This window comes from Crotalus tigris, unplaced genomic scaffold, assembly GCF_016545835.1.
Source record: "Crotalus tigris isolate CLP2741 ecotype Arizona unplaced genomic scaffold, ASM1654583v1 scf7180000024513.1755786, whole genome shotgun sequence".
Lineage (NCBI taxonomy): Eukaryota > Metazoa > Chordata > Lepidosauria > Squamata > Viperidae > Crotalus > Crotalus tigris.
The window spans coordinates 294,302-317,753 of record NW_024100685.1 but is presented as its reverse complement, the minus strand read 5'-3'; the positions used below and the strand labels follow the sequence as shown (position 1 = coordinate 317,753).

At 47.8% G+C, this 23,452-nt stretch overlaps 1 protein-coding gene across 1 annotated transcript in view; it reads right to left on the bottom strand.

Moving 5' to 3' along the window:
• The window catches only part of ATP6V1B1 (ATPase H+ transporting V1 subunit B1), a 41,061-nt gene that overhangs the window by 13,375 nt on the left and 4,234 nt on the right, over positions 1–23,452 (bottom strand). The window contains exons 2-7 of the mRNA XM_039333872.1: positions 17,186–17,241; positions 13,589–13,687; positions 5,379–5,472; positions 2,164–2,241; positions 961–1,100; positions 750–851 (exon numbers count right to left, since the gene is read on the bottom strand). Coding sequence (XP_039189806.1) covers positions 750–851; positions 961–1,100; positions 2,164–2,241; positions 5,379–5,472; positions 13,589–13,687; positions 17,186–17,241 — 569 coding nt within the window. The remainder of the gene's footprint in view (positions 1–749; positions 852–960; positions 1,101–2,163; positions 2,242–5,378; positions 5,473–13,588; positions 13,688–17,185; positions 17,242–23,452) is intronic.

Genomic DNA, 23,452 nt, shown 5'->3' with positions numbered 1-23,452 from the left:
GGAGAAGAAGAAGAAGAAGAGGAGGAGGAGGGGGAGGAGAAGAAGAAGAAGAAGAAGAAGAAGAAGAAGAAGAAGAAGAAGAAGAAGAAGAAGAGGAAGAAGGGATGAGATCAAACAAGAAGTCCCCATTGCTAGTCCTGCCTGGGAACAGGCTGTACAGATAGTCCTCGACTTACGACAGTTCGTTTAGTGGCCGTCTGAAGTTACAGCACTGAAAAAAGTGCCTGAGGGCCGTTTTTCACACTTACGACCTTTTCAGCATCCCCCATCCCCCAGATCAAAATTCAGACCCTGGGCAACCGACTCATATTTATGACGGTCGCAATATCCCAGGGGTCAACGTGATCCCCTTTTGCGACCCTCGGACAAGCAAAGCCAAGGGGGGGAGCCGGATTCACTTAACGACCGGGTCACTAAAGACCTGCCGTGATTCGCTTAACAACAGTGGCGAGAAAGGTCGTAAAATGGGGCAAAACGTCTCGTTTAGCAGCGGAAATTTGGGGCTCCGCTGCAGTCATAAAACGAGGACCGCCTGTTAAGATTAGAACTGGGACTCGGGGCGCACTTTGAAGGGAGGTCCCAGCTGAAGATCCTTCGGCGGGGAGCCCCGGGTGGTCCCGTTGTCTCTGGCCCAGAGGGTGGTCCAGCACCCAGGAAGAGGGGTCTCCTTCCGGGGCCCTTTGGGACAGGTGGGGGGACGAGAGGCCTCCAGCCCCACACCTGGCCGGCTCCCAGAAGCGGTGACTTACCCCCATGGCAGCGAAGACGATGGCAAAGTTATCCTCGTGGTAATCCATGGCGTCTTTCGACTTCTTCACCAGGCCGGCCTGCCTGCAGATCTGAGCTGCGATCTGGGATGAAGAGGGAAGAAGGAGGGTGAGAAGCTGTGGACGATGGGAAGGGCAGGCGCCTGGATCGCCAATGGAGGAAAACTGAGGAGGGGGCTTGTGAGGGCCGTACCTCGTTGTGGGGGAGCCCAGCAGCCGAGAAGATGGGGATCTTCTGTCCTCTGGCGATGCTGTTCATGACGTCAATGGGGGAGAGTCCCGTCTGGATCATCTCCTCAGGGTAAATGCGTCCCTGAGGATTGATGGGCTGCCCTGGAGAAGGAAGGAAGGAAGGAAGGAAGGAAGGAAGGAAGGAAGGAAGGAAGGAAGGAAGGATGGAAGGAAGGAAGGAAGGAAGGAAGGAAGGAAGGAAGGAAGGAAGGAGGTAGGTAGGGAAGAAGGAGATGAAAATGAGAGGAAGGAAGGAAGGAAGAGAAAGAAAGAAAGAAAGAAAGAAAGAAAGAAAGAAAGAAAGAAAGAAAGAGAAAGAAAGGAAGGAAGGAAGGAAGGAAGGAAGGAAGGAAGGAAGGAAGGAAGGAGAGAGGGAGGGAGAGGAGATGGAAATGAGAGGAAGGAAGGAAAGAAAGGAGAGGGAGGGAGGGAGGGAGGGAGGAAGGAAGGAAGGAAGGAAGGAAGGAAGGAAGGGGAGGGAAGGAGGGGATGGAAATGAGACGAAGGAAGGAAGGAGGGAGGTAGGGAAGAAGGAGATGAAAATGAGAGGAAGGACGGAAGAGAAAAAGAAAGAAAGAAAGAAAGGAAGGAAGGAAGGAAGGAAGGAAGGAAGGAGAGAGGGAGGGAGAGGAGATGGAAATGAGAGGAAGGAAGGAAGGAAAGAAAGAAAGAAAGGAGAGGGAGGGAGGGAGGAAGGAAGGATGGAAGGAAGGAAGGAAGGAAGGAAAGAAGGGAGGGAGGGAGGGAGGGAGGGAGGGAGGGAGGGAGGGAGGAGGGAAGGAAGGAATTATCCCAGTGTAAATCAGCTTCTGAAAGACTAAAAACACAATTTAGTTTTCCAAAGGGATGTTGCTTGGCCCACTCCTGACCCCACCATTGGGTTCATCTACTTCTGAAAAGCTTTTGCCAAATCAAAAGAGGAAAGGCACGGATTTTCCTTAAAATCAAGACCAACAAGTAGTTCTTTTCAGCTCACGCTCCCTCGTTCCACCTTTGAGTTGCCATTGGTGGGCAAGCAAAGGCGTCCCAGCTGTGGGTTTCACCTCCGCTCAGTTTAATGTCCCCCCACTTAGCTGTTGGGCTTCTTCCCCATGATGCACTGGCTCCAGCGTGCCCTGTGCCCCCTCCCCTTGCCACCCTATCCAACCCAACCACATGGCCTCACCGTTAATGTCCAGGAAGTCCTCCGCCATCACCACGGGGCCTTTGTCGATGGGCTTGGCTGAACCGTTGAAGACGCGGCCTGCAAAGAGAAGCAACCGTGAAGAGGAAGGCCCAGAGACTGGGGGGGGGAGGATGTTGGGTGGGGGTCCCAAAAGAGGAAGGGTCCACCGTGAACAGTGCTGGGAAAACCTGAACAGGTGGCCAGTATCTTCCTAACTAAACTCAGCTAAAGGAATGTCCTGCAAGACGCCATCGGGTGCTTCAAGATCTTTGGTTGCATGAACAGAAGGATGGAATCCAGATCAGGTGAAGAGTTAGTACTGCTTTGTAAAGCTTTGATAAAACCACACTTGGACTGTTGTGTCCAGTTTTGGTCGCCACCATGTAAAAAAGATGTTGATAGTCTAGAAAGAGTGCAGAGAAGAGCAACAAAGATGATCAGGGGACTGGAGGCTGAAACATATAAGGAACGGTTGCTGGAATTGGGGATGTCCAGTCTAATGAAGAGAAGGACGAGGGGGGACAGGATAGCAGTCTTCCAGTATCTCAGGGGCTGCCCCAAAGAAGAGGGAGTCAAGCTATTCTCCAAAGGGCCTGAAGGCAGGACAAGAAGTAACGGATGGAAACTCATCAAGGAGAGAAGCAACCTGGAATGAAAGAGGATTTTCCTGACAGTGAGAACAATTAATCAGTGGAACAGAAGTTGCCTCTAGAAGTTGTGGGTGGAGGTTTTTAAGAAGAGACGGGACAGCCATTTGTCTGAAAGGGCACAGGGTCTCCTGCTTCGGCAGGGGGCTGGACTAGAAGATCTCCGAGGTCCCTTCCAACTCTTTTGTTCTGTAATTCGGCCTCCAACGGGACACCCAGAGCACAGCTGAATCCAAGGAAGGTCACGCCAGAAGACCCCCCGTGGGGGGGAGGCTTCTTGTGCAGACCCCTGAATGACCTGGCCCAGCAGAGCAGAGCCATGGAGAAGAGCATCTAGCCCAGTGGTTCTCCACCTGTGGGTCGGGACCCCATTTGGGGTCGAACGACCATTTCACGGGGGTCGCCAAACAATGCAGTCCGCCATTTTTTTCCCCTTTTCCTTAGCTGTGCTACTCCCTTTTATTCTATTGGCTTTTGAAAGCCAATAGAATAGACTCTCTTGAATAGAGTCTAATTCTATTGGCTTTCAAAAGCCAATAGGAATTGTCCAGGCTGTCTCTGCCCTGCTGAGCCCGCCAAAAGTCCCCTTCTGCAAACGGGGCTGCACCAGTTGAGTAGTCCTCGACTTACGACCGGTTGAGTAGTCCTCGACTTACGACTGGTGGGGGGTCGCGGCATTAAAAAGGTTGAGAACCACTGAACTAGACAGCAGACTTCACCCCTCTGCCAAAGGGGAAAAGAGGACATCTCTCCAGCCCTTCCGCCAATGGCGCGCCTTCTGTCACCCCACATCAGGAAAAGAGCAAGGCTGGGAGATGTTGGCTCACATCACAGTCAAAATGAGCCGGGGGGGGGGAACTCAGTTTCCCACCCCCGTCCTCAGGTTCCCCCAGCCCTTGACTTGGAGATTCCTAGAAGTCAACGGCAGGTAGCTCCCCCTCCTTCCCCCAAATAACCCACCACGAATGTCTGAAGAACCGAGGCTGCTATTCAAGAGCTATTTCTTTTCCACGGGGGGAGGGGTTTCCCCAAGATCCTGAACGCTCTGTGTCCAGACTCAGTGGGGAAGACCAGCTTGGGATGTCTGCTCCCTTCCTTGCTCCAAAACCAGAGGGATAGAATAGAATAGAATAGAATAGAATAGAATAGAATAGAATAGAATAGAATAGAATAGAATAGAATAGAATAGAATAGAATAGAATAGAATAAGAGATAGAATGGAATGGAATGGAATGGAATGGAATAGAATAGAATAGAATAGAATAGATATTGGAATAAAGAATAGAATAGAATAGAATAGAATAGAATAGAATAGAATAGAATAGAATAGAATAGAATAGAATAATGATAAGAATAGAATAGAGCAGAACAGAACAGAATAGAATATAGAATATAGAATAGAATAGAATAGAATAGAATAGATATTGGAATAAAGAATAGAATAGAATAGAATAGAATAGAATAGAATAGAATAGAATAGAATAGAATAGAATAAGAGATAGAATGGAATGGAATAGAATAGAACAGAACAGAACAGAACAGAACAGAACAGAATAGAATAGAATAGAATAGAATAATAGAATAGAGAATAGAATAGAGCAGAACAGAACAGAATAGAATAGAATAGAATATAGAATAGAATAGAATAGAATAGAATAGAATAGAATAGAATAGAATAGAATAGAATAGAATTGAAATAAAGAATAGAATAGAATAGAATAGAATAGAATAGAATAGAATAGAATAGAATAGAATAGAATAGAATAAGAGATAGAATGGAATAGAATAGAACAGAACAGAACAGAACAGAATAGAATAGAATAGAATAGAATAGAATAAGAGATAGAATGGAATGGAATGGAATGGAATGGAATGGAATGGAATAGAATAGAATAGAATAGAATAGAATAGAATAGAATAGAATAGAATAGAATAGAAATAAGGAAATAGAACAGAAGAGAACAGAATAGAATAGGCTATTGGAATATAGAACAGAACAGAACAGAATAGAATAGAATAGAATATTGGAATATAGAACAGAACAGAACAGAATAGAATAGAATATTGGAATATAGAATAGAACAGAACAACAGAACAGAATAGAATAGAATAGAATTTCCAGATTGAATCTCTCCTGGATCAGTTTCCATCCGTTATTCCTTGTCCGGCCTTCAGGGGCTTTGGAGAACAACTTGACCCCCTCTTCTTTGGGGCAGCCCCTGAGATATTGGAACCCTGCTATCCTGTCCCCCCCAGTCCTTCTTTTCATTAAACTACTAGACCTCCCCAATTCCTGCAACCATTCCTCATATGTTTCAGCCTCCAGTCCTTTAGCCATCTTAGTTGCTCCTCTCTACACTTTCTCTAGAGTCTCAGCATCCTTTTTATAGTCTGGTGACCAAAAGAGGTTGCAGAAGACCTCCAAGGTCCCTTCCAACTCTTGTTCTTCTGTTCAGCCTCTCTGGGGGCTTTCTTCTCTCCTGGACACCTGGGCACTTTCCTATCACCGGAGCAAACCTTTGATCCTCGGCTGCCCCTCCGCGGCCTCCCCAAAGACGTCCCACCTACCCAGCATGTCCTCAGACACCGGCGTGCGGAGGATGTCCCCAGTGAACTGGCAAGTCGTCTTGTGGGCATCGATGCCAGAGGTCCCTTCAAACACCTGCAGAGAAAAGGCCACAGGCCAAGGAGCAAAAGACCGGCCATTAAGGAGGATTAGCGGCAAAAAGCTTTCAGCCTCTTCCTGGGTCAGGACTGCCCCCTCCCTCCCTCCCTCTCTGCCCATGCCTCTCATCCAGGACCCCCCCCTTTTTTTTAAAAAAAAAAGTTTTTATTTTTCCATTTATTCAACATACAGAATACGATTTCCAAGGTAAAATAAATAAATAAAATAAATTCCTAACCATCGGTACCGCTTGCCCATTCCCCCCAGGCTGCGTCCACCCTCTCTAATACCTTCCCTACTTCCCTCCTCTTTCTCTCCTCCCCTCCTACTCTCTTCCCCTCCCCTTCTCCTCTAACCATCCTACTTCCTCCCTACACCTTCCTCCCCTTCTCATCCCTCTCACACACATGAACAGCAGCATAGGGGAAACGCCCAAGCAGCACCTCTATCATAAACAACTATATCTATATTATCTTTACCCACCCACCCACTCACCCACCCAGCCACCCTCAACCTTCCCCCCCTCACTTCCCAGAGCAGGGCCGAGGTGGCGCAGCAGTTAGGGTGCAGTACTGCAGGCCACTTTAGCTGACTGTGTTCAGCAGGTCAGCGGTTCAAATCTCACCGGCTCAAGGTTGACTCAGCCTTCCATCCTTCCGGGGTAGGTGAAATGAGGACCCAGGTTGTTGGGGGCAATGTAAATATATATATATATATATGTTTTCTGAGGTTTTCGCGGGTATTCAAAGCAAGAAGCTAAAAACACCAGCCTGAAGATGACGAATGTGACTTCGTCGAAACGTCGCCAAGACACTTCCAATTTTACGCGGGAGAAAACCCGAACAACCAAAGACCTATATATATTAATATATATATATATATATAATATATATATATATATATATACATTGCTTATTGGTGTACACCACTTAGAGCAGTGGTTCTCAACCTTTCTAATGCCGCGACCCCATAATACAGTTCCCCATGTTGTGGTGACCCCCAACCACTTATACATCACCGGGTGCCAGGGGCGTGGCCAAAGAAAAGGGGGAAAAAATGGCGGACAGCCTTGTTTGGCGACCCCCGTGAAATGGTCGTTCGACCCCAAATGGGGTCCCGACCCACAGGTTGAGAACCACTGGCTTAGAGAGTGCTCGCACTTAAAGCGGTATATAAGTCTCATAAATAAATAAATAAATAAATAGATAGATAGACAGATAGACAGATAAATAAATAAATAAATATTAGTAACAAAATTAATAAAAAAAGAAAAAGAAAAGAAAAAAAATCATACTTAGCCCTCAACTCCCCTTAAAATACATCATCATAAACAAATCTCTTCTACAACATTTGCTATAAAACTTACTTTAACATCATAATTTTATAAACCAATCCATTATTCATAAAATAAATGATACTTTGCAGTCCCATACTTTTTCTGCATATAATCTATCCATCTTCTCCATACAATAATATATCTTTCTTGTGTAGCCTGCTTTAAATAAGCAGAAATTTTTGCCATTTCCAGGACCCCCGTGACCCCCGTGGGATTCCCGGGTCTGCAGGCTTCCATCTGCACGACCCCTTGCAAGGCAATCTTCACACCTCTGCGGGGACTGGGTGGATGGATGGAGAGGCTCATCTCCTGCCCCGTATCCAGGACAGATCTGGCCACCTCCAAGCCTCTTCTGTCCACAGGGGTGGGGGTGGGAGACCCCAAAGGTCTCCACGCTGGAGGAGTGAAGATTAGCAGATGGCCTGCTGAGGGAGCAGGCAGGTCAAGCCTGCAGCTGTCCGGATTCCAGGACACGGCTGAGCAGAGTGGAGCAAAGAGGGCAATCCTCGTGATCCCGTGCGGACCTGCAGAGGGGCTCAGAAAGGTCAGCGGTTGGTTAAAGATTAATTCCCAAGCTCTGGGGGGGGGGGCTTTTCTACTCCCAACACCCCTCCCCAAATAGATTGGCTCTCTTGGTTTTCTTCCATTCTCCAAAGCAGGAGAAGAAGCAATGGATGGAAACCAATGCAGGAGAGAAACCACCTGGAACTTCCTCAGAGTGAGGGCAATGGACCAGTGGAACGGCTCGACACCAGAAGTTGTGGGTGCTCCAACACTGCAGGTTTTTAAGAAGAGCTTAGACAGCCCTCTGTCTGAAATGCTATACAGCAGTGGTTCTCAACCTTTTTAATGCCGCGACCCCCAACCGGTCATAAGTCGAGGACTACTCAACCGGTCGTAAGCCGAGGACTACTCAACTGGTGCAGCACCGTTTGCAGAATGGGACTTTTGGCGGGCTCCGCAGGGCAGAGACAGCCTGGACAATTCCTATTGGCTTTGGAAAGCCAATAGAATGAGACTCTATTCAAGAGAGTCTATTCTATTGGCTTTCAAAAGCCAATAGAATAAAAGGGAGTAGCACAGCTAAGGAAAAGGGGGAAAAAAATGGCGGACTGCGTTGTTTGGCGACCCCCGTGAAATGGTCGTTCGACCCCAAATGGGGTCCCGACCCCCAGGTTGAGAACCGCTGCTATACGGTCTCCTGCCTGAGCAGGGGGTTGGACTAGAAGACCTCCAAGGTCCCTCCCAGCTCTGTTATTCTGCTATTTTGTCTAGCCTGGAATGAGTTAAAATTAGGGTTGGGGGTGACCTGATAGCAGTGATCCAATATTTGAGGGGCTGCCATAAAGAAGAGGGTGGTGGTGATTTCTACCTATTCTCCAAAGCACCCGAAGGCAGGACAAGAAGCAACGGGTGGAAATCAATCCAGGAGAGAAGCAACCTGGAATTAAGGAGAAACTTCCTAAGAGTGAGGACAATGAACCAGTGGAACGACCTGCCTCCAGAAGTTGTGGGTGCTCCATCCCTGGAGGTTTTCAAGAAGAGATTGGACAATCATTTGTCTGGAATGGTAGAGGGTCTTCTGCCTGAGCAGACTAGAAGATCTCCGGGGTCCCTTCCAGCTGTTTTATTCTTGCCCGGAAATTTGGAAAAGATTGAAATGGGGCAAACATCTATGTCATCTCAAGACAGCAGCGAAGACTTTGGTTTTTCTGCATCGCTGTTATTGTCTCCCACGGGTCTTCTGGAGGGCTGCAGACTGGATTTGGTGGCCTTTGTTTCTGCTCCAGCCCAGGCCTGGATGACGTTCAGCCGGCCCCAAGTGCAAATGGGCAGTTGCTTGAAATCTCTTCCTGCTGCGACGTCTGGCCACGTTTGCACATCTTCTGGCTTCAGGCCAGGAGGGAAGGGAGTCACATGTGCCAGCGAAGTGGTGTCTTTGCTAAGATGGGCCAGCCTCGCTGAGACCACAGGTGGCACATCAGATGCACAAGCTAATGTATCATAACAGTAACCGCTCACATTCACACCATCAGATCACATCTGCCTATCCCTGGTTTCACTACCCAGCTAGCTAACATGATCAGTGCTAGAAGGGAGTGCCGTGTGGGAGGAGGAGGAGGAGGAGGAGGAGGAGGAGGAGAACTGTGGGGTCCTGGGTGCTCTCTGAGCTTGGTGGTTTTTTTGCAGACGTTTCATGACCCAACTAGGTAACAGCATCAGTGCTAAAAAGGAGTGAGAGAGGAGGAGGAGGAAGAGGAGGAGGAGGAGGAGGAAGAGGAGGAGGAGGACTGTGGGGTCCTTGGTGCCCTCTGAGCTTGGGTGTTATCTTGCAGATGTTTCATTACCCAGCTAGCTAACATCATCAGTGCTAGAAGGGCGGGCGGTTTGTGGAGAGGAGGAGGAGGAGGAGGAGGAGGAGGAGGAGGAGGAGGAGGAGGAGGAGGAGGAAGACTGTAGGATCCTTGGTGCCCTCTGAGCTTGGTTTTTGTCTTGCAGATGTTTCATTACCCAGCTAGCTAACATCATCAGTGTTAGAAGGGAGTAAAATTTAGTTACAAGTGGCTGGTCCTGTCAGTGTTGTTGCTATTCTTCTAGATCAGTGGTTCTCAACCTTTTTAATGCCGCGACCCCCCACCAGTCGTAAGTCGAGGACTACTCAACCGGTCGTAAGTCGAGGACTACTCAACTGGTGCAGCACCGTTTGCAGAATGGGACTTTTGGCGGGCTCAGCAGGGCAGAGACAGCCTGGACAATTCCTATTGGCTTTTGAAAGCCAATAGAATTAGACTCTATGCAAGAGAGGCTATTCTATTGGCTTTCCAAAGCCAATAGAAGAAAAGGGAGTAGCACAGCTGAGGAAAAGGGGGGAAAAATGACGGACTGCGTTGTTTGGTTACCCCCGTGAAATGGTCGTTCGACCCCAAATGGGGTCCCGACCCACAGGTGGAGAACCACTGCTCTAGATCTAAACATCCGGCTGAGTGTGTGACCCCCCATAGTGGTAATAATAATGGAGAAAATCACAAAATCAAAAACCTGCAAATAGAAGTAGAAGGACTGTGGGGAAAACGCCCCAAAGATAGCCCCCTACAGTCATAGGCGCCTTGGGTGCAATCCCAAAACATCTGGAGCAGCATTAGAACACCATCGGCACTGACACAATCCCCGTCGGTCAATTGCAACAGGCAGCTTTGCTTGGAACAGCTGACATCCTGTGAGGAGAACTTTAAGATTAGTAAGCGACAACATCTGCCTATCTCAGATCTTTGGGAAGGGCTCCCGAGGTGGACAAAAACGCCAGATCCAGTCTCAACATCTGGCTGACTGTGCCACTAACCGTAATGGTTTCCATGCTGCCTGACTGCTAGTGTCCCTTGGAAATTAGTGATTTTCACAGCAAACTGCATGAATATTTAAGAGATGCCTTTATGTTCTCCATATAGCTCCCCGCGGCTTCCAGATCTCTGCAGAACTCAGCATACTAACAAACATGATGGAATTGAGAGAGAGAGAGAAAAAAAAAAATATCTAGGTGGCCCCAGGAACATAGGGACTTTGTTGTTGTTGTTAGTTGCGAAGTTGTGTCCGACCCATCGCGACCCCATGGACCATGTTCCTCCAGGCCTTCCTGTCCTCTACCATCTTCTGGAGTCCCTTGAAGCTCACGCCTTCAGTGACTCCATCCAGCCACCTCCTTCTCTGTCGTCCCCTTCTTCTCTTGCCCTCCATCTTTCCCAGCATTAGGCTCTTCTCCAGCGAGTCCTTCCTTCTCATTAGGTGGCCAAAGTCCTTGACTTTCAACTTCAGGATCCGGCTTTCTCAAGAGCAGTCGGGGTTGATCTCCTCTAGGACTGACCGGTTGGATCGCCTTGCAGTCCAGGGGACTCGCAGGACTCTTCTCCAGCACCAGAGTTCAAAGGCCTCCATTCTTTGGCGCTCAGCCTCTCTTAGGGTCCAACTTTCACAGCCATACATTGCAACTGGGAAAACCACGGCCTGGACTATACGCACTTTTGTTCGCAGGGTGACATCTCTGCTTTTTAGTATGCTAAACCCAGTTACCCAAAGCTGTCTTTCCATTTGGGTGCTCAGGGTCAAACGTGAATGCAGGGTGTCTGCAACAGAGGGTCCAAAACACCAAGAGGGCTGTTGCAACAGCCTGATCCCAGTTCCCCCCGTTTTGGACGTGTTTTGGGGGCTCCTTCACTTTGGACCAGACCTCGCTTGAGTGGGAAGTACAGAACAGAACCCAGAACCGCTCTGCAAAATTCCTCTTTTGTATAATCGAGCTGGCCAGCCTCTCCCTTTGATGCCTTCGCCGAAACTATTGGCTCGCTTTCCACTAGCAGGCCACGTGTCAGCTTGAGCCTAAGCTGTGTATCTTTGTCTAAGCTGAAATCCTGGTTTATATTTAGAGCAACGGAGCCAGCAGCCCTGTGGGCTGAATCCCCCCCGGCTCAATCTGGCTGGCGCTCAGGACGTGAAAGATGAATTGCTCTTCTTGGAACAGGCATCCTTCGTCAACCCGATGCCCTCTCCATGTCCTGGGCAGCTCTTCCTAGCCCCCTCAGCCCACGTGGCCACCGGACGTCCCCTGCAAAGTTGGGGAATGAGGGACAGGAGGCCAGAGCGGGGTTTTCTGGGCATGTCACGACTTCTGGAGACACAGCAGAAGATCTTCCTCGATGGGTGGAGTTGAGGAAACTTCTGCTGCAGCTGGCTTCTGCGATTGGGTAGAATAACAGAGCTGGAAGGGAGCTTGGAGGTCTTCTAGTCCAACCCCTTGCTCCAAAGGCAGATCTTATACCATGTCACACAAGTGGCTGTCCAGTCTCTTCTTAAAAGCCTCCAGTGCTGAGCAGCTACAACTTCTAGAGCAGTGTTTCTCACCCTTGACCATTTTAAGGCATGTGGACTTCAACTCCCAGAATTCCACAGCAATGCTGGCTGTGGAATTCTGGGAGTTGAAGTCCACATGCCTTAAAATGGTCAAGGTTGAGAAACACTGTATCTAGAGGCAGGCTGTTCCACTGGTTAATTGTCCTCCCTGTTAGGAAGTTTCTCCTTAGTTCCAGGTTGCATCGCTCCTTGATCAGTTTCCATCCGTTGCTTCTTGTCCTGCCTTCTTCAGGGGCTTTGGAGAATAGCTTGACCCCCCCCCTTCTTCCTCATGAAAATCCCTGAGATATTGGACTCCTGCTTCTTGTTTATCTTCTCCAGAACCTTCAGGAAGTTTTTATAAGTCCAGGGAAGACTCTGGAAGATGCCTTACTGGTTCCCAGGAAAGCCCAAATCAGATTTTTAGCAGATGAGATGGCAAGGCTGGGAACAGCCTGGTGATATCAAGACAACCATCTTGGGCTTTCTTTTATGTCCTCCAGGGAAGGTCCTCCGAAGCCTGTGATCATCATCGTCATCATCATCATCATCATCATCATCATGCCCTTCATCCACGCAGTGACATTGACAGACTTTATCTACCAAGGCAAATAGGTGGGCGTGGAATGCTACAAGTACATCAGATGGTTGAAGAAGAAAAAATGGCTTTGGAAGAATATCTGAGGAACAATGATGAAGATGCACTGAAATTAGTATATCAGGAAGGCTTACTGACTACTGGAGAGACCAAACTGGCCTACAAGAAAGACCAAATGAAGAACAGAATAGAGGCATGGGAAGACAAAGCACTACATGGCCAATACATGAAACAAATAGCTGGGAAAGCAGATAATAATAAAACCTGGCAATGGCTAAGAGCAGGAAAATTGAAGAAAGAGACCGAGGGACTAATTCTGGCTGCACAAAACCAAGCCTTAAGGACAAATGCATACAAAGTCAAAATTGAGAAGACAGCAACAGACAGTAAGTGCCGCCTATGCAAAGAAGCTGAAGAAACAGTGGACCACTTGGTAAGCTGTTGCAAGAAGATTGCACAAACTGATTACAAGCAGCGGCATGACAAAGTAGCAACAATGGTGCATTGGAAGATCTGCAAAAAATCTCATTTGCCTGTAAGCAAAAACTGGTGGGATCATAAAATAGAGAAAGTCATAGAAAATGATAAAATTAAACTGCTCTGGGATTTCAGAATTCAAACAGACAAGCACCTGCAACATAACACCCCAGACTTAACAATTGTCGATAAGAAAGACAAAAAAGTCTGGATAGTGGACGTGGCAGTGCCTGGAGATAGCAGAATAGACCAGAAAGAACTGGAGAAGATAACAAAATACAAAGACCTACAAATAGAAATAGAAAGACTGTGGCAAAAGCAAGCCAAGGGTAGTACCAATAGTCATAGGTGCCTTGGGTGCAATCCCAAAACAACTGGAGCACCACTTGAACACCATTGGCATTGACAAATTTGCTATTAGTCAATTGCAAAAGGCGGCCTTACTAGGAACTGCTTCCATCCTGCGACGATATCTGTAATACCATCAAACATCCACATCTGCCTATCCCAGGTCCTCGATAGGTAGACAAAACGCCAAATCCAGTCTGAACATCTGGCTGACTGTGCGATGATCCATAATAATAAAGTTGGAAGGGACCTTGGAAGTCATCTAGTCCAACCCCCTGCTCAGGCAACCGTGGCCGTATGGTGAGGGCTGCCTGTAGTCACAAGGGCATCTCTTGTGCACGTGTCTCCAGGTTGGCATCCAGGGCCCGCTCTGGGGCCCTGCAGTGACTGAGTCTAGATTTTCATTATTGATTGGATTGACACCAAGACCCCCTTCGGCTCTCTGCAGCGTCCCGGGTGTCCTTTCCACTCACCTGGACAATGGCTTTGGAGCCGGCCACCTCCAGCACCTGCCCGCTCCGAGGGGTGCCATTTGGGAGGGTGAAGTTGACGATCTCTGCATACTGGGCGAACTGCGAGAGAGACACAAAAGGCAACTGAACTCTCACAACTCTCAGCTTCTCAACCTCTGGCAAAGTTTGGGGAAGGGTACATGAATGCACACCTGCCTGCCTGTCTAATCTCTCTCTCTCTCTCTCTCTCTCTCTCTCTCTTATCTCTCTCTTTCTCTCTCTCAATCATCTGTCTCTATCTATCTATCTCTATCTATCTATCATCTCCCCTCTGTCTGTCTAGCAATGTATCTATCATCTATTGACCGACCTATCTCTTACAGTATCTTATCTGTCTATTTATCTATTCTCTCTCTCTCTTATCTATCTCTATCTATCTATCTATCTATCTATCTATCTATCTATCTATCTATCTATCTATCTATCATCTACTATCATCTCTCTCTATATATATCATCTATCTGTCTGTCTGTCTGTCTATCTATCTCTATCTATCTATCTATCTATCATCTACTATCATCTCTCTCTATATATATCATCTATCTGTCTGTCTGTCTATCTATCTCTATCTATCTATCTATCTATCTATCTATCTATCTATCTATCTATCTATCTATCATCTCCCCGGTCTGTCTAGCAATGCATCTATCATCTATTGACTGACCTATCTCTATCTACAGTATCTTATCTGTCTATTTATCTATTCTCTCCCTCCCTCCCTCCCTCCCTCCCTCCCCCCCTCTCTCTCCATAAGCTAAAAGGCCGTCTCAGGGGGAGCAACAGCAAGACTGTCCTCCCTACAGTTTACTTAGAAATGAGTTTTTCTTTTCAGTGAACTGGAAACAAAAATTCACAGGCACACCCTTTCCACAGCCTCACCGATTAACCAGCCGGTGGATTCATCTATTGATGCTTACAGCTCAGTTTTTGGCACTGAATCTTTCCTGCCAAATAAATTGGCGGAGGGGGGAGGAAGGAGGGAGGCAAATCACAAACCTCAGGCTAAGTTTTGGATTCTCTAGAAAACCTTTTGAGCTCCAGATTTCCAACTGGGGGTTTCCCAAGTGCCTGTCCTGGACTCCATCCCAACTTGCATTGCTTTCTCCCTGCTCTGCTCCGGAAGAGCCTTGAAAAACGAGCCAGAAACAGACCATCATCCCTTCTTCTATCTCAGGGATCTTCAAACTTGGCCATTTTGTGACTTGGGGACCAACTCTGGCTGAGGAATTCTGGGAGCTGAAGTCCACAAGTCATAAAAGGGCCAAGTTTGAAGACCCCTGGTCTATTTCTAGTAGTTAGTTGAAAAGATTGGAAAATGGGCCCTCTTTGGCCACTAGAGGGCGCTATGCCTCCTGCTGCCTGACCCCCAACACTGGGCCAGTGGGGGGGGGGTCTGGATCTGTCTGTCTCCCGACTGGACGGCTGATTGCATCCCATCCAGTGGTTTTCGCCTCCTAGCAACTGATTGGATGGATAGATGGATGGATGGATGGATGGATGGATGGATGGATGGATGGATGGGAGGGAGAGAAAGATATATATATACTTAGATAGAGATAGATAGATAGATAGATAGATAGATATAGATAGATAGATAGATAGATAGATAGATAGATAGATAGATAGATAGATAGATAGATAGATAGATATACATAGATGATAGAGAGAAAGAGAGAAAAGAGATAGATGGACACACACACACAGAGAGAGAAAAGATAGATAGATAGATAGATAGATAGATAGATAGATAGATAGATAGATAGATAGATAGATAGATATAGAGACACACAGAGAGAAGAGATAGATAGAGAGAGAGACAGAGAAGATAGATAGATAGATAGATAGATGATAGAGAGAGTCAGAAAGAGAGAGAGAGTGAGAAGAGATAGATAGAGAGAGAGAAGATAGATAGATGATAGATAGATGATAGAGAGACAGATAGAAAGAGATAGATAGATAGAGAGAGAGAGAAGAGATATAAGATAGAGAGAGAGAGAGAGAAGATAGATAGATAGATAGATAGAGAGAGAGAAGAGAGATAGAGATAGAGATAGATAGAGATAGAGAGAGAGAGAGAGAGAGAGAGAGAGAGATGTACAACTAGATGTGGATGGATGGATGGATGGATGGATGGATGGATGGATGGATGGATGGATAAGAGATAGATCTCATGCATCTACTGTAATCTACCAGATCCCCGGCCAGGATTGCCCCTGTGACTGTGTAGGACAGGCAGGGAGGAAGAGAGGAAGGGACTGGACAGTCACTTGTCTGAGACGGTACTATAGGTTCTCCTGCTTGAGCAGAGGGCTGGACTAGAAGACCTCCAAGGTCCCTTCTGGCTCTATTCTATTCTTCTTAGAGAGAGAAGAGAAGGGGGGAGGGAGGGAAAGAGAGAAAGAGAAAGACAGGGAGAGGGGGAGAGGGAGAGGGGGAGTGGGAGAGGGAGGGAAGGAGGGAAGGAGAGAAAAGGGAAAAGGAAGAGAAGGCGGAAGGGAGAGAGGGAGAGGGAGGGAGGGAGGGAGGGAGGGAGAGAAGGAAAAGGAGAGGGAGGGAGGGAGCGGGAGGGGGAGGGGGAGAGAGTGGGCCGAAGGGGAGAGGAAGAGAGAGAAAAGGGAAAGGGAGAGAGGGAGGGAGGGACAGGGAGGGAGAGGGAAGAGAGGGAGGAGGGGGAGAGGGTGGGAGGGAGAGGGAGGAAGAGAAAGAAGAGAAGGAGGGAGAGGCAGAGAGAGATGGACAGAGAGAGACAAGGAGAGAAAAAGAGGGAGGGAGAGAAGGAAGGAGAGAAAAAGGGAACGAGAGAGAGAGAGAGAGAGAGAGAGAGAGAAAGAAAGGGAATGAGGGAGGGAGCAATGTAGCGAAGGAGAAGGAGAGAAAGAGAGGGAGGGAGAGAAGGAAGGAGAGAAAAAGGGAACGAGAGAGAGAGAGAGAGAGAGAGAAAGAGAATGAGGGAGGGAGCGATGGAGGGAAGGAGAAGGAGAGAAAGAGAGGGAGGGAGAGAAGGAAGGAGAGAAAAAGGAGGAAGAAAGGGAACGAGGGACGGAGCGATGGAGGGAAGGAGGAGAGAAAGAGAGGGGGAGGGGGGGTCACTGAAGGTTTTTTTCCCCAGAGTTTTCCCCCCCCACAACAGGGGAGCAGAAGCCAGAGGTGGCTCTGAGGCCGCTTTGGCCAGAGCGACCACGGAGGACGGGGGCCCAGTGACCACGGGGGGGGGGATCCCCTGCAGACCCCCAAACGGCCAATCGGAGCCACACAGATCCCAGCCCGGGATCCTCCCTGCCACCCAGGGTTGGTGAGGCCTGCTAGAAGATCCCACCCAGGGCAAAAAAGGCTCCCCGATGAGCGGGGTGGCCCCCAGTTCGAAAGATGCCGGGGGGGGGTTGCATCTGCGTAAGCGGGGATGAAACAGCACAAATGTCGCCCTTGGCGTTGTGAAGAGGGCGCCCCGGCAGGTCATAAAACGGAGCTAAATTCCCTTCACCGACGTCTCGCTTAGCGACGTCAATTTGGGGCTGATATTGCACAGAGGGAACGGGGGGGGGATCGGCCCTCGCCTACCTTCACGTTGTCCAGGACCACCAGGGGTCCGTTCACCCCACACACGGTCCGGTAGGCTGCGGAGAAAGGAAATTATGGGTTGGCAGAGAGGCTCGTGATGGAAAAGAACAAGCAGTTAGTTCTGAGCTGGAAAAAGAAACCTGTATATTGCGGGTATTTACAGGATTCCTTTGTTGAAGTAATTGAGGTTTAAACCGTGCAACGTAATTCAGAATTTTAAAAAAACAAAACAGAAACCATGGTTTCATCTTTGGCACCTGCAACCTTTGATCGGTGGAGAGAGACTCTGTGTGTTTCAAAGCACCTGAAGGCAGGACAAGAAGCAACGGATGGAAACTCACCAAGGAGAGAAGCAACCTGGAACTAAGGAGAAACTTCCTGACAGTGAGGACAATTAACCAGTGGAACAACCTGCCTCCAGAAGCGGTGAATGCTCCAACACTGGAAGTTTTTAAGAAGAGACTGGACAGCCATTTGTCCGAAATGGTGTAGGGTTTCCTGCCTGAGCAGGGGGTTGGACTAGATGACCTCCAAGGTTCCTTCCAGCTCTGTTATTCTGTTCTGCTCTATTCTTGATGCCACCAGACAGGCACAGTCTATCTGGAGCAGGAGGTAGAGCAGAGTACAGGATTACAGAGCTGGGAGGGACCTTAGAGGTCTTCTAGTCCAACCCCCTACTCAAGCAGGAGAACCGATACCATTTTCAGACAAATGGCTCTTCTTAAAAGCCTCCAGGGATGGAGCACCCACAACTTCTGGTGGCAAGCTGTTCCACTGGTTAATTGTCCTCCCTGTCAGGAAGTTTCTCCTTAATTCCAGGTTGCTTCTCTCTTTTCCCGGTGTCTTTCTTCCATCTTTCCTTCCTTCCTCCCAAATCTCTTTCAGCAAAGCTTTTCAGTGGCCTGGGAAAGCCACCAGGATGGAAGCAGGCTCTCCTGCTACACTTGTTTTGTGAAAGCAACGGATGGAAACTCATCCAGGAGAGAAGCAACCTGGAACTAAGGAGAAACTTCCTGACAGTGAGGACAATTAACCAGTGGAACTACCTGCCTCCAGAAGCTGTGAGTGCTCCAACACTGGAAGTTTTTAAGAAGAGACTGGACAGCCATGTGTCGGAAATGGTATAGGGTTTCCTGCTTGAGCAGAGGGTTGGACTAGATGACCTCCAAGGTCCCTTCCAACTTTATTATATTGTTATTATTGTTGTTGTTGTTAATGTTATTGTTATTTTATTTTTATTATTATTATTATGGATCATCGCACAGTCAGCCAGATGTTCAGACTGGATTTGGCAGTTTGTCTACCTATCGAGTCCTTAGCAAGGACCTGGTATTATTATTATTATTATTTTCTCATGTTTTTTTTTTAATTTTTTTTTAATTTTTTTTTATTTTTAACCAACAAAACAAAACAAAGCAAAACATAACACACATACACACACAATATATACTCCTCTCCCTTTTTTTAACAGCGATTACGCAACGGTAATCTATTATTTACATTTCCCCCCTTATTCTTCTTTAGAATATTTGTCCTTATTGCCCCGTTATTTCTTATTTACATTTTTCTTCCTTCATGTTCTACTTCTTACTAAGAATAATTCATATTATTATTATTATACATTATTATACACATATTTTCACTTTTGACCTTTCCATATTTATTCTCCTCTATTATTTCTAGTCTCCCACCAGTCATACCACTTGTTCCATGTTATATAATACTCTGTGTTTTCCTTTTCTTTTATCTCTTTTGTTCATTTGTCCATCTCAGCACAGTCCAGGATTTTTCTTATCACTTCTTCCTCTGATGGTATATTCTCATTTTTCCAGCACTGTGCCTATGCTATTCTTGCCGCCGTTGTTATATGTAAAATTAAGTACCATATTTCTTTACTATATTTTCTGTTTAAAATACCCAACAAAAAGATCTCTGGTTTCCAGTCTACGGGTTGTAGGACCTGGTATTATTATTATTGTTGTTGTTGTTGTTGTTGTTGTTATTGTTATTATTATTATTATTAAAGAACCACCAGCTTCACACTTGAGTGGCCATTGGCTGCAATTCAGAGGACCGGGGTCAAGAGATTGTGTCACATCTCCGACTTCCTCTCCGATCTTCAACACATCCTCTTGGAAGGTTCACCTTCCTCCTCTTCGCACCGTCCCACCAGCTGAGGAGCTGGCTTCTCTTCCGCGGAGATAGACACGTTCCATGGGTTTCCACCAGCTTTACCTTCCGATTTTGTGCTTTTTCAGGAGGCCACTGGACTGCCTTGTTTTTCCTTTGAAGACGTTTCGCTTCTCATCCGAAGAAGCTTCTTCGGCTCCGACTGGATGGTGGTGGGAGGAAATGGGAGGGTTTTTGAAAGAGGGGTCGAAGAGGCCATCTGTGTGTGTCAAAACTGAACAGCCTTCTTTCAATGGGGGGGGGGAAATATGACATCCTCTATCTCCCGTCTACAACACGGTCCCTTCAGCCATTCCAAGAGGGCTCCACACCCATTTGCACCACTCAGGTGACCCTGAGGACACAGGTAAGCCTCTCGGTGGCCTCAACAACCCTCTAAAACAGTGTTTCTCAACCTTGACCATTTTAAGGCATGTGGACTTCAACTCCCAGAATTCCACAGCCAGCATTGCTGGCTGTGGAATTCTGGGAGTTGACGTCCACATGCCTTAAAATGGTCAAGGTTGAGAAACACTGCTCTAAAAGAATTGCAAATGACCAGCTGTCTGCAAGGAGTATAAATCCTTCTATTCCCCACCCTCCAATCAGAGCTGAAGAATCTCCTTGGATGAGAAGCGAAACGCCTTCAAAGAAAAACAAGGTAGTCCAGTTGTCTCCTGAAAAAAATACTTGGGGGGCCAGCCATGATCTGGAGGACGGAGAACATTCCAATTTTGTTCCGCGAGCGAGTCCCATCCGAAGGTCAGCGTGAGCGCTCCGGAGGTGGCCCTCACCGGCTTCCCATGGAGGCCTTTCCTTCACGGGCCACCACCTCCCCCCTCCAGCTGGGTTCCCGTCAACTCCATGAGGTCTGACATGCAAGCCACCATTTCTGTAAAGGTTGTGACCCACCCAGTGGGCTCCAGTTAGCCTGGCCTCCTCAGCAGACACATCTGTGCTGCGGGGCCTCCCCAGAGGGCAGAGGGCAGGAAGACCAGGCTTCTCGGCTGTCCGAAACGCTCAGCGTCCGGTTTGTGTTCGTGCAACGCCTGGAAGAGCTGCTTGCCTCGGTTTCCCTTTTGCAAAAAAACAAGGCATCCTTGTTCTTTGCAGGGCAGGTGAGGCTGAATTCCAGGTAAAACAAATGGCTATCCTCATTATCATCCTTATTCATCATCTATCCATCAACTATCCTCATCTATCATCATCACCATCATCATCCTCACCCATTATCCCTCATCCTCATAGCCATTGTGGTCATCTTCCTCCCTCATCTTCATCACCCATCATCCCTCATCATCATCAACATTATCATCCATCTTCAGCCATTATCCCTATTGTCACCATCCTCATTCTCACCCATCTTCCCTCATCATCATCACATTCGTGATCATCTTCATCCCTCATCTTCATCAACCATCATCCCTCATCCTCATCCATCCTCATCATCGTTGTCAACTTCATCCATCACCTTCATCAACTATCATCCTTCATCCATCATCATCATCATTATCCATTTTCATCATCCATCCTCCTCCTCATCCATCATTACTACCATGATCTTCATGAACCATCTTCAGCCATCATCTTCATCAACCATCATCCCTCATCCTCATCCTCATCCATCCTCATCATCGTTGTCAACTTCATCCATCACCTTCATCAACTATCATCCTTCATCCATCATCATCATCATTATCCATTTTCATCATCCATTCTCCTCCTCATCCATCATTACCACCATGATCTTCATGAACCATCTTCAGCCATCATCTTCATCAACCATCATCCCTCATCATCATCACCCTCATCATCATCATCGCGGTCATCTTCAGTCATCATCTTCATCACCCATCATCGTTATCCCTCATCATCATCACATCATCCTCATCCATCATCATCATGGCCCATCTTCATCATCCATCTTCAGCCATCATCTTCATCAACCATCGTCCCTCATCCTCGTCCTCATCATCGTTGTCAACTTCATCCATCACCTTCATCAACCATCGTCCCTCATCTTCATCCACCATCATCACCATTATCCATTTTCATCATCCATCCTCCTCATCCATCATTATCACCATGATCTTCATGAACCATCTTCAGCCATCATCTTCATCAACCATCATCCATCCATCCTCCTCCTCCTTCCTGAGCTTCCAGAGGTTCCGGGGAGGCGGAAGGAGCCCCAGAGAGCAGCCCTCCAGATCCTGAAAGGACCCCCCCCCCATGAAAAGGGCTTGCTCCCTTCCTAGCAGGGCCTGCGTGGGGCTAAATGGGTGGTCGGGTGAGGGTCCTAGGCCAGGCGGAGGGACTGGAGGAAGAGCTGGGGGACAGGCTTTGGGGCATTCTGCAAATTAGGAGTGTGTGTGTGTGTGTGTGTGTGTGTGTGTGTGTGTGTGTGTGTGAAAGAGAGGGTCTTTGAACCTGCCCCCCCTCCTGCTCCCCCTCCCTCACATTCTCGGCTCCTGCCATCCACAGCCCGAATTAACCCTGACAATTGCGTGCTCTTGTGGGGTGAGGGGAGAGGGAGGGGGAGGGCCAGGAGCAGAGGAAATTGACCCAGCTGACAAAGAGGACAACCAGCTTGAGGACCCCCAACTCACTAATTGCTTCCCCTCCACCAGCCCTCTCCCTTCCTGGCCTCGGCATCTGTGGGGTGGGGTCCCTCTTCCCAGACAGCCCTCTAACTAAGGGGTCCTCTGCCAAGTCCTCTCTTTGTGTCTTCCCTGAAATAGCCAGCCAGGGTCAGCCCCCCCCATTCCCTCCCCCCTCTTTCTCTTTCTCTCTTTCTCTTTTTATACCTTCTTTCTTTCTTTCTTTCTCTTTCTCTCTTTCTCTTTTTATACCTTTTTTCTTTCTTTCTTTCTCTTTCTCTCTTTCCCATTCTTTCTTTTTCTTTCTTTCTCTTTCTTTCTCTTTTTATATCTTTTTTCTTTCTCTCTCTCTTTCTTTCTTTCTCCCCATCTCTCTCTTTCTCTTTCTTTTTTTCCTTTTATACCCTTTTCCTTTCTTTCTCTCTTTCCCACTTTCTTTCTTTCTCTCTTTCTCTTTCTTCTTTTTCTTTTTTCCTTTTTCTTTCACTCCCCTTCCCCTCTTTCTCTTTTTCTTTTTCTTTCTTTTTCTTTCTTTCCTTCTCTCTCTCTCTCTCTCTCTCTTTCAGACAGCCTCCAAGGGGGTTAGAATATGCACACCTGCGATCCTCAGGGCTCTTGGAAAGACGGTGACTGGCAGGTGCCTGGCCTGTTTGAAGGGGACCCACCTCCAGCATCAACCAGTTCTCCCTCGGCCTCCTTCACGGCGTAGAAGGAACCCGGGATGATCCAGAAGGAAAAATTACTTTTTTCTTTCCCAATTTCTCCTAATTGTAGTTCCTCAGAGCTTTCCTGCCTCCGGATAATAAACATTTCTGATAGATGTCGCCTCTTACTCATTTCAAGATCCAGCTGCTAAGCCACCCAGGTTACAGCACCTCGCCAGCCCGGCCTGAGTCCTGAATTCTTTCCAAATCCTCTGTCAACGAAATCATTACGGACAGGGATAACCCCCAGGAGCCCCTACGCCTGGGCTGGGCCACCTTGGCTCTTTTATGACTCCTGGACCTCAACTCCCAGAATTCCTGAGCCAGCCATGCTGAGGGGAAAGGGAGAGGTTTCCAAGCTGAGCCAGGCTGGCTCAGGAATTCTGGGAGTTGAAGTCCACGAGTCATGAGGGGGCCATAGTTCCCCCATGCTGGCTCAGGAATTCTGGGAGTTGAAGTCTACGAGTCATGAAGGGGTCAAATTTTCCCCCATGCTGGCTCAGGAATTCTGGGAGTTTAATTCCCCAAGTCATCAAGGGAGCTATAGTTCCCCCATGCTGGCTGAGGAATTCTGGGAGTTGAAGTCCACGAGTCATAAAGCGGCCTAGGCCTAGGCCAGGGGTGGGCAACCTTGGCTCTTTCATGACTTGTGGACTTCAACTCCCAGAATTCCTGGGCCAGCCATGCTGAGGGGAAAGGGAGAGGTTTCCAAGCTGAGCCAGGCTGGCTGAGGAATTCTGGGAGTTGAAGTCCACGAGTCATGAGGGGGCCATAGTTCCCCCATGCTGGCTCAG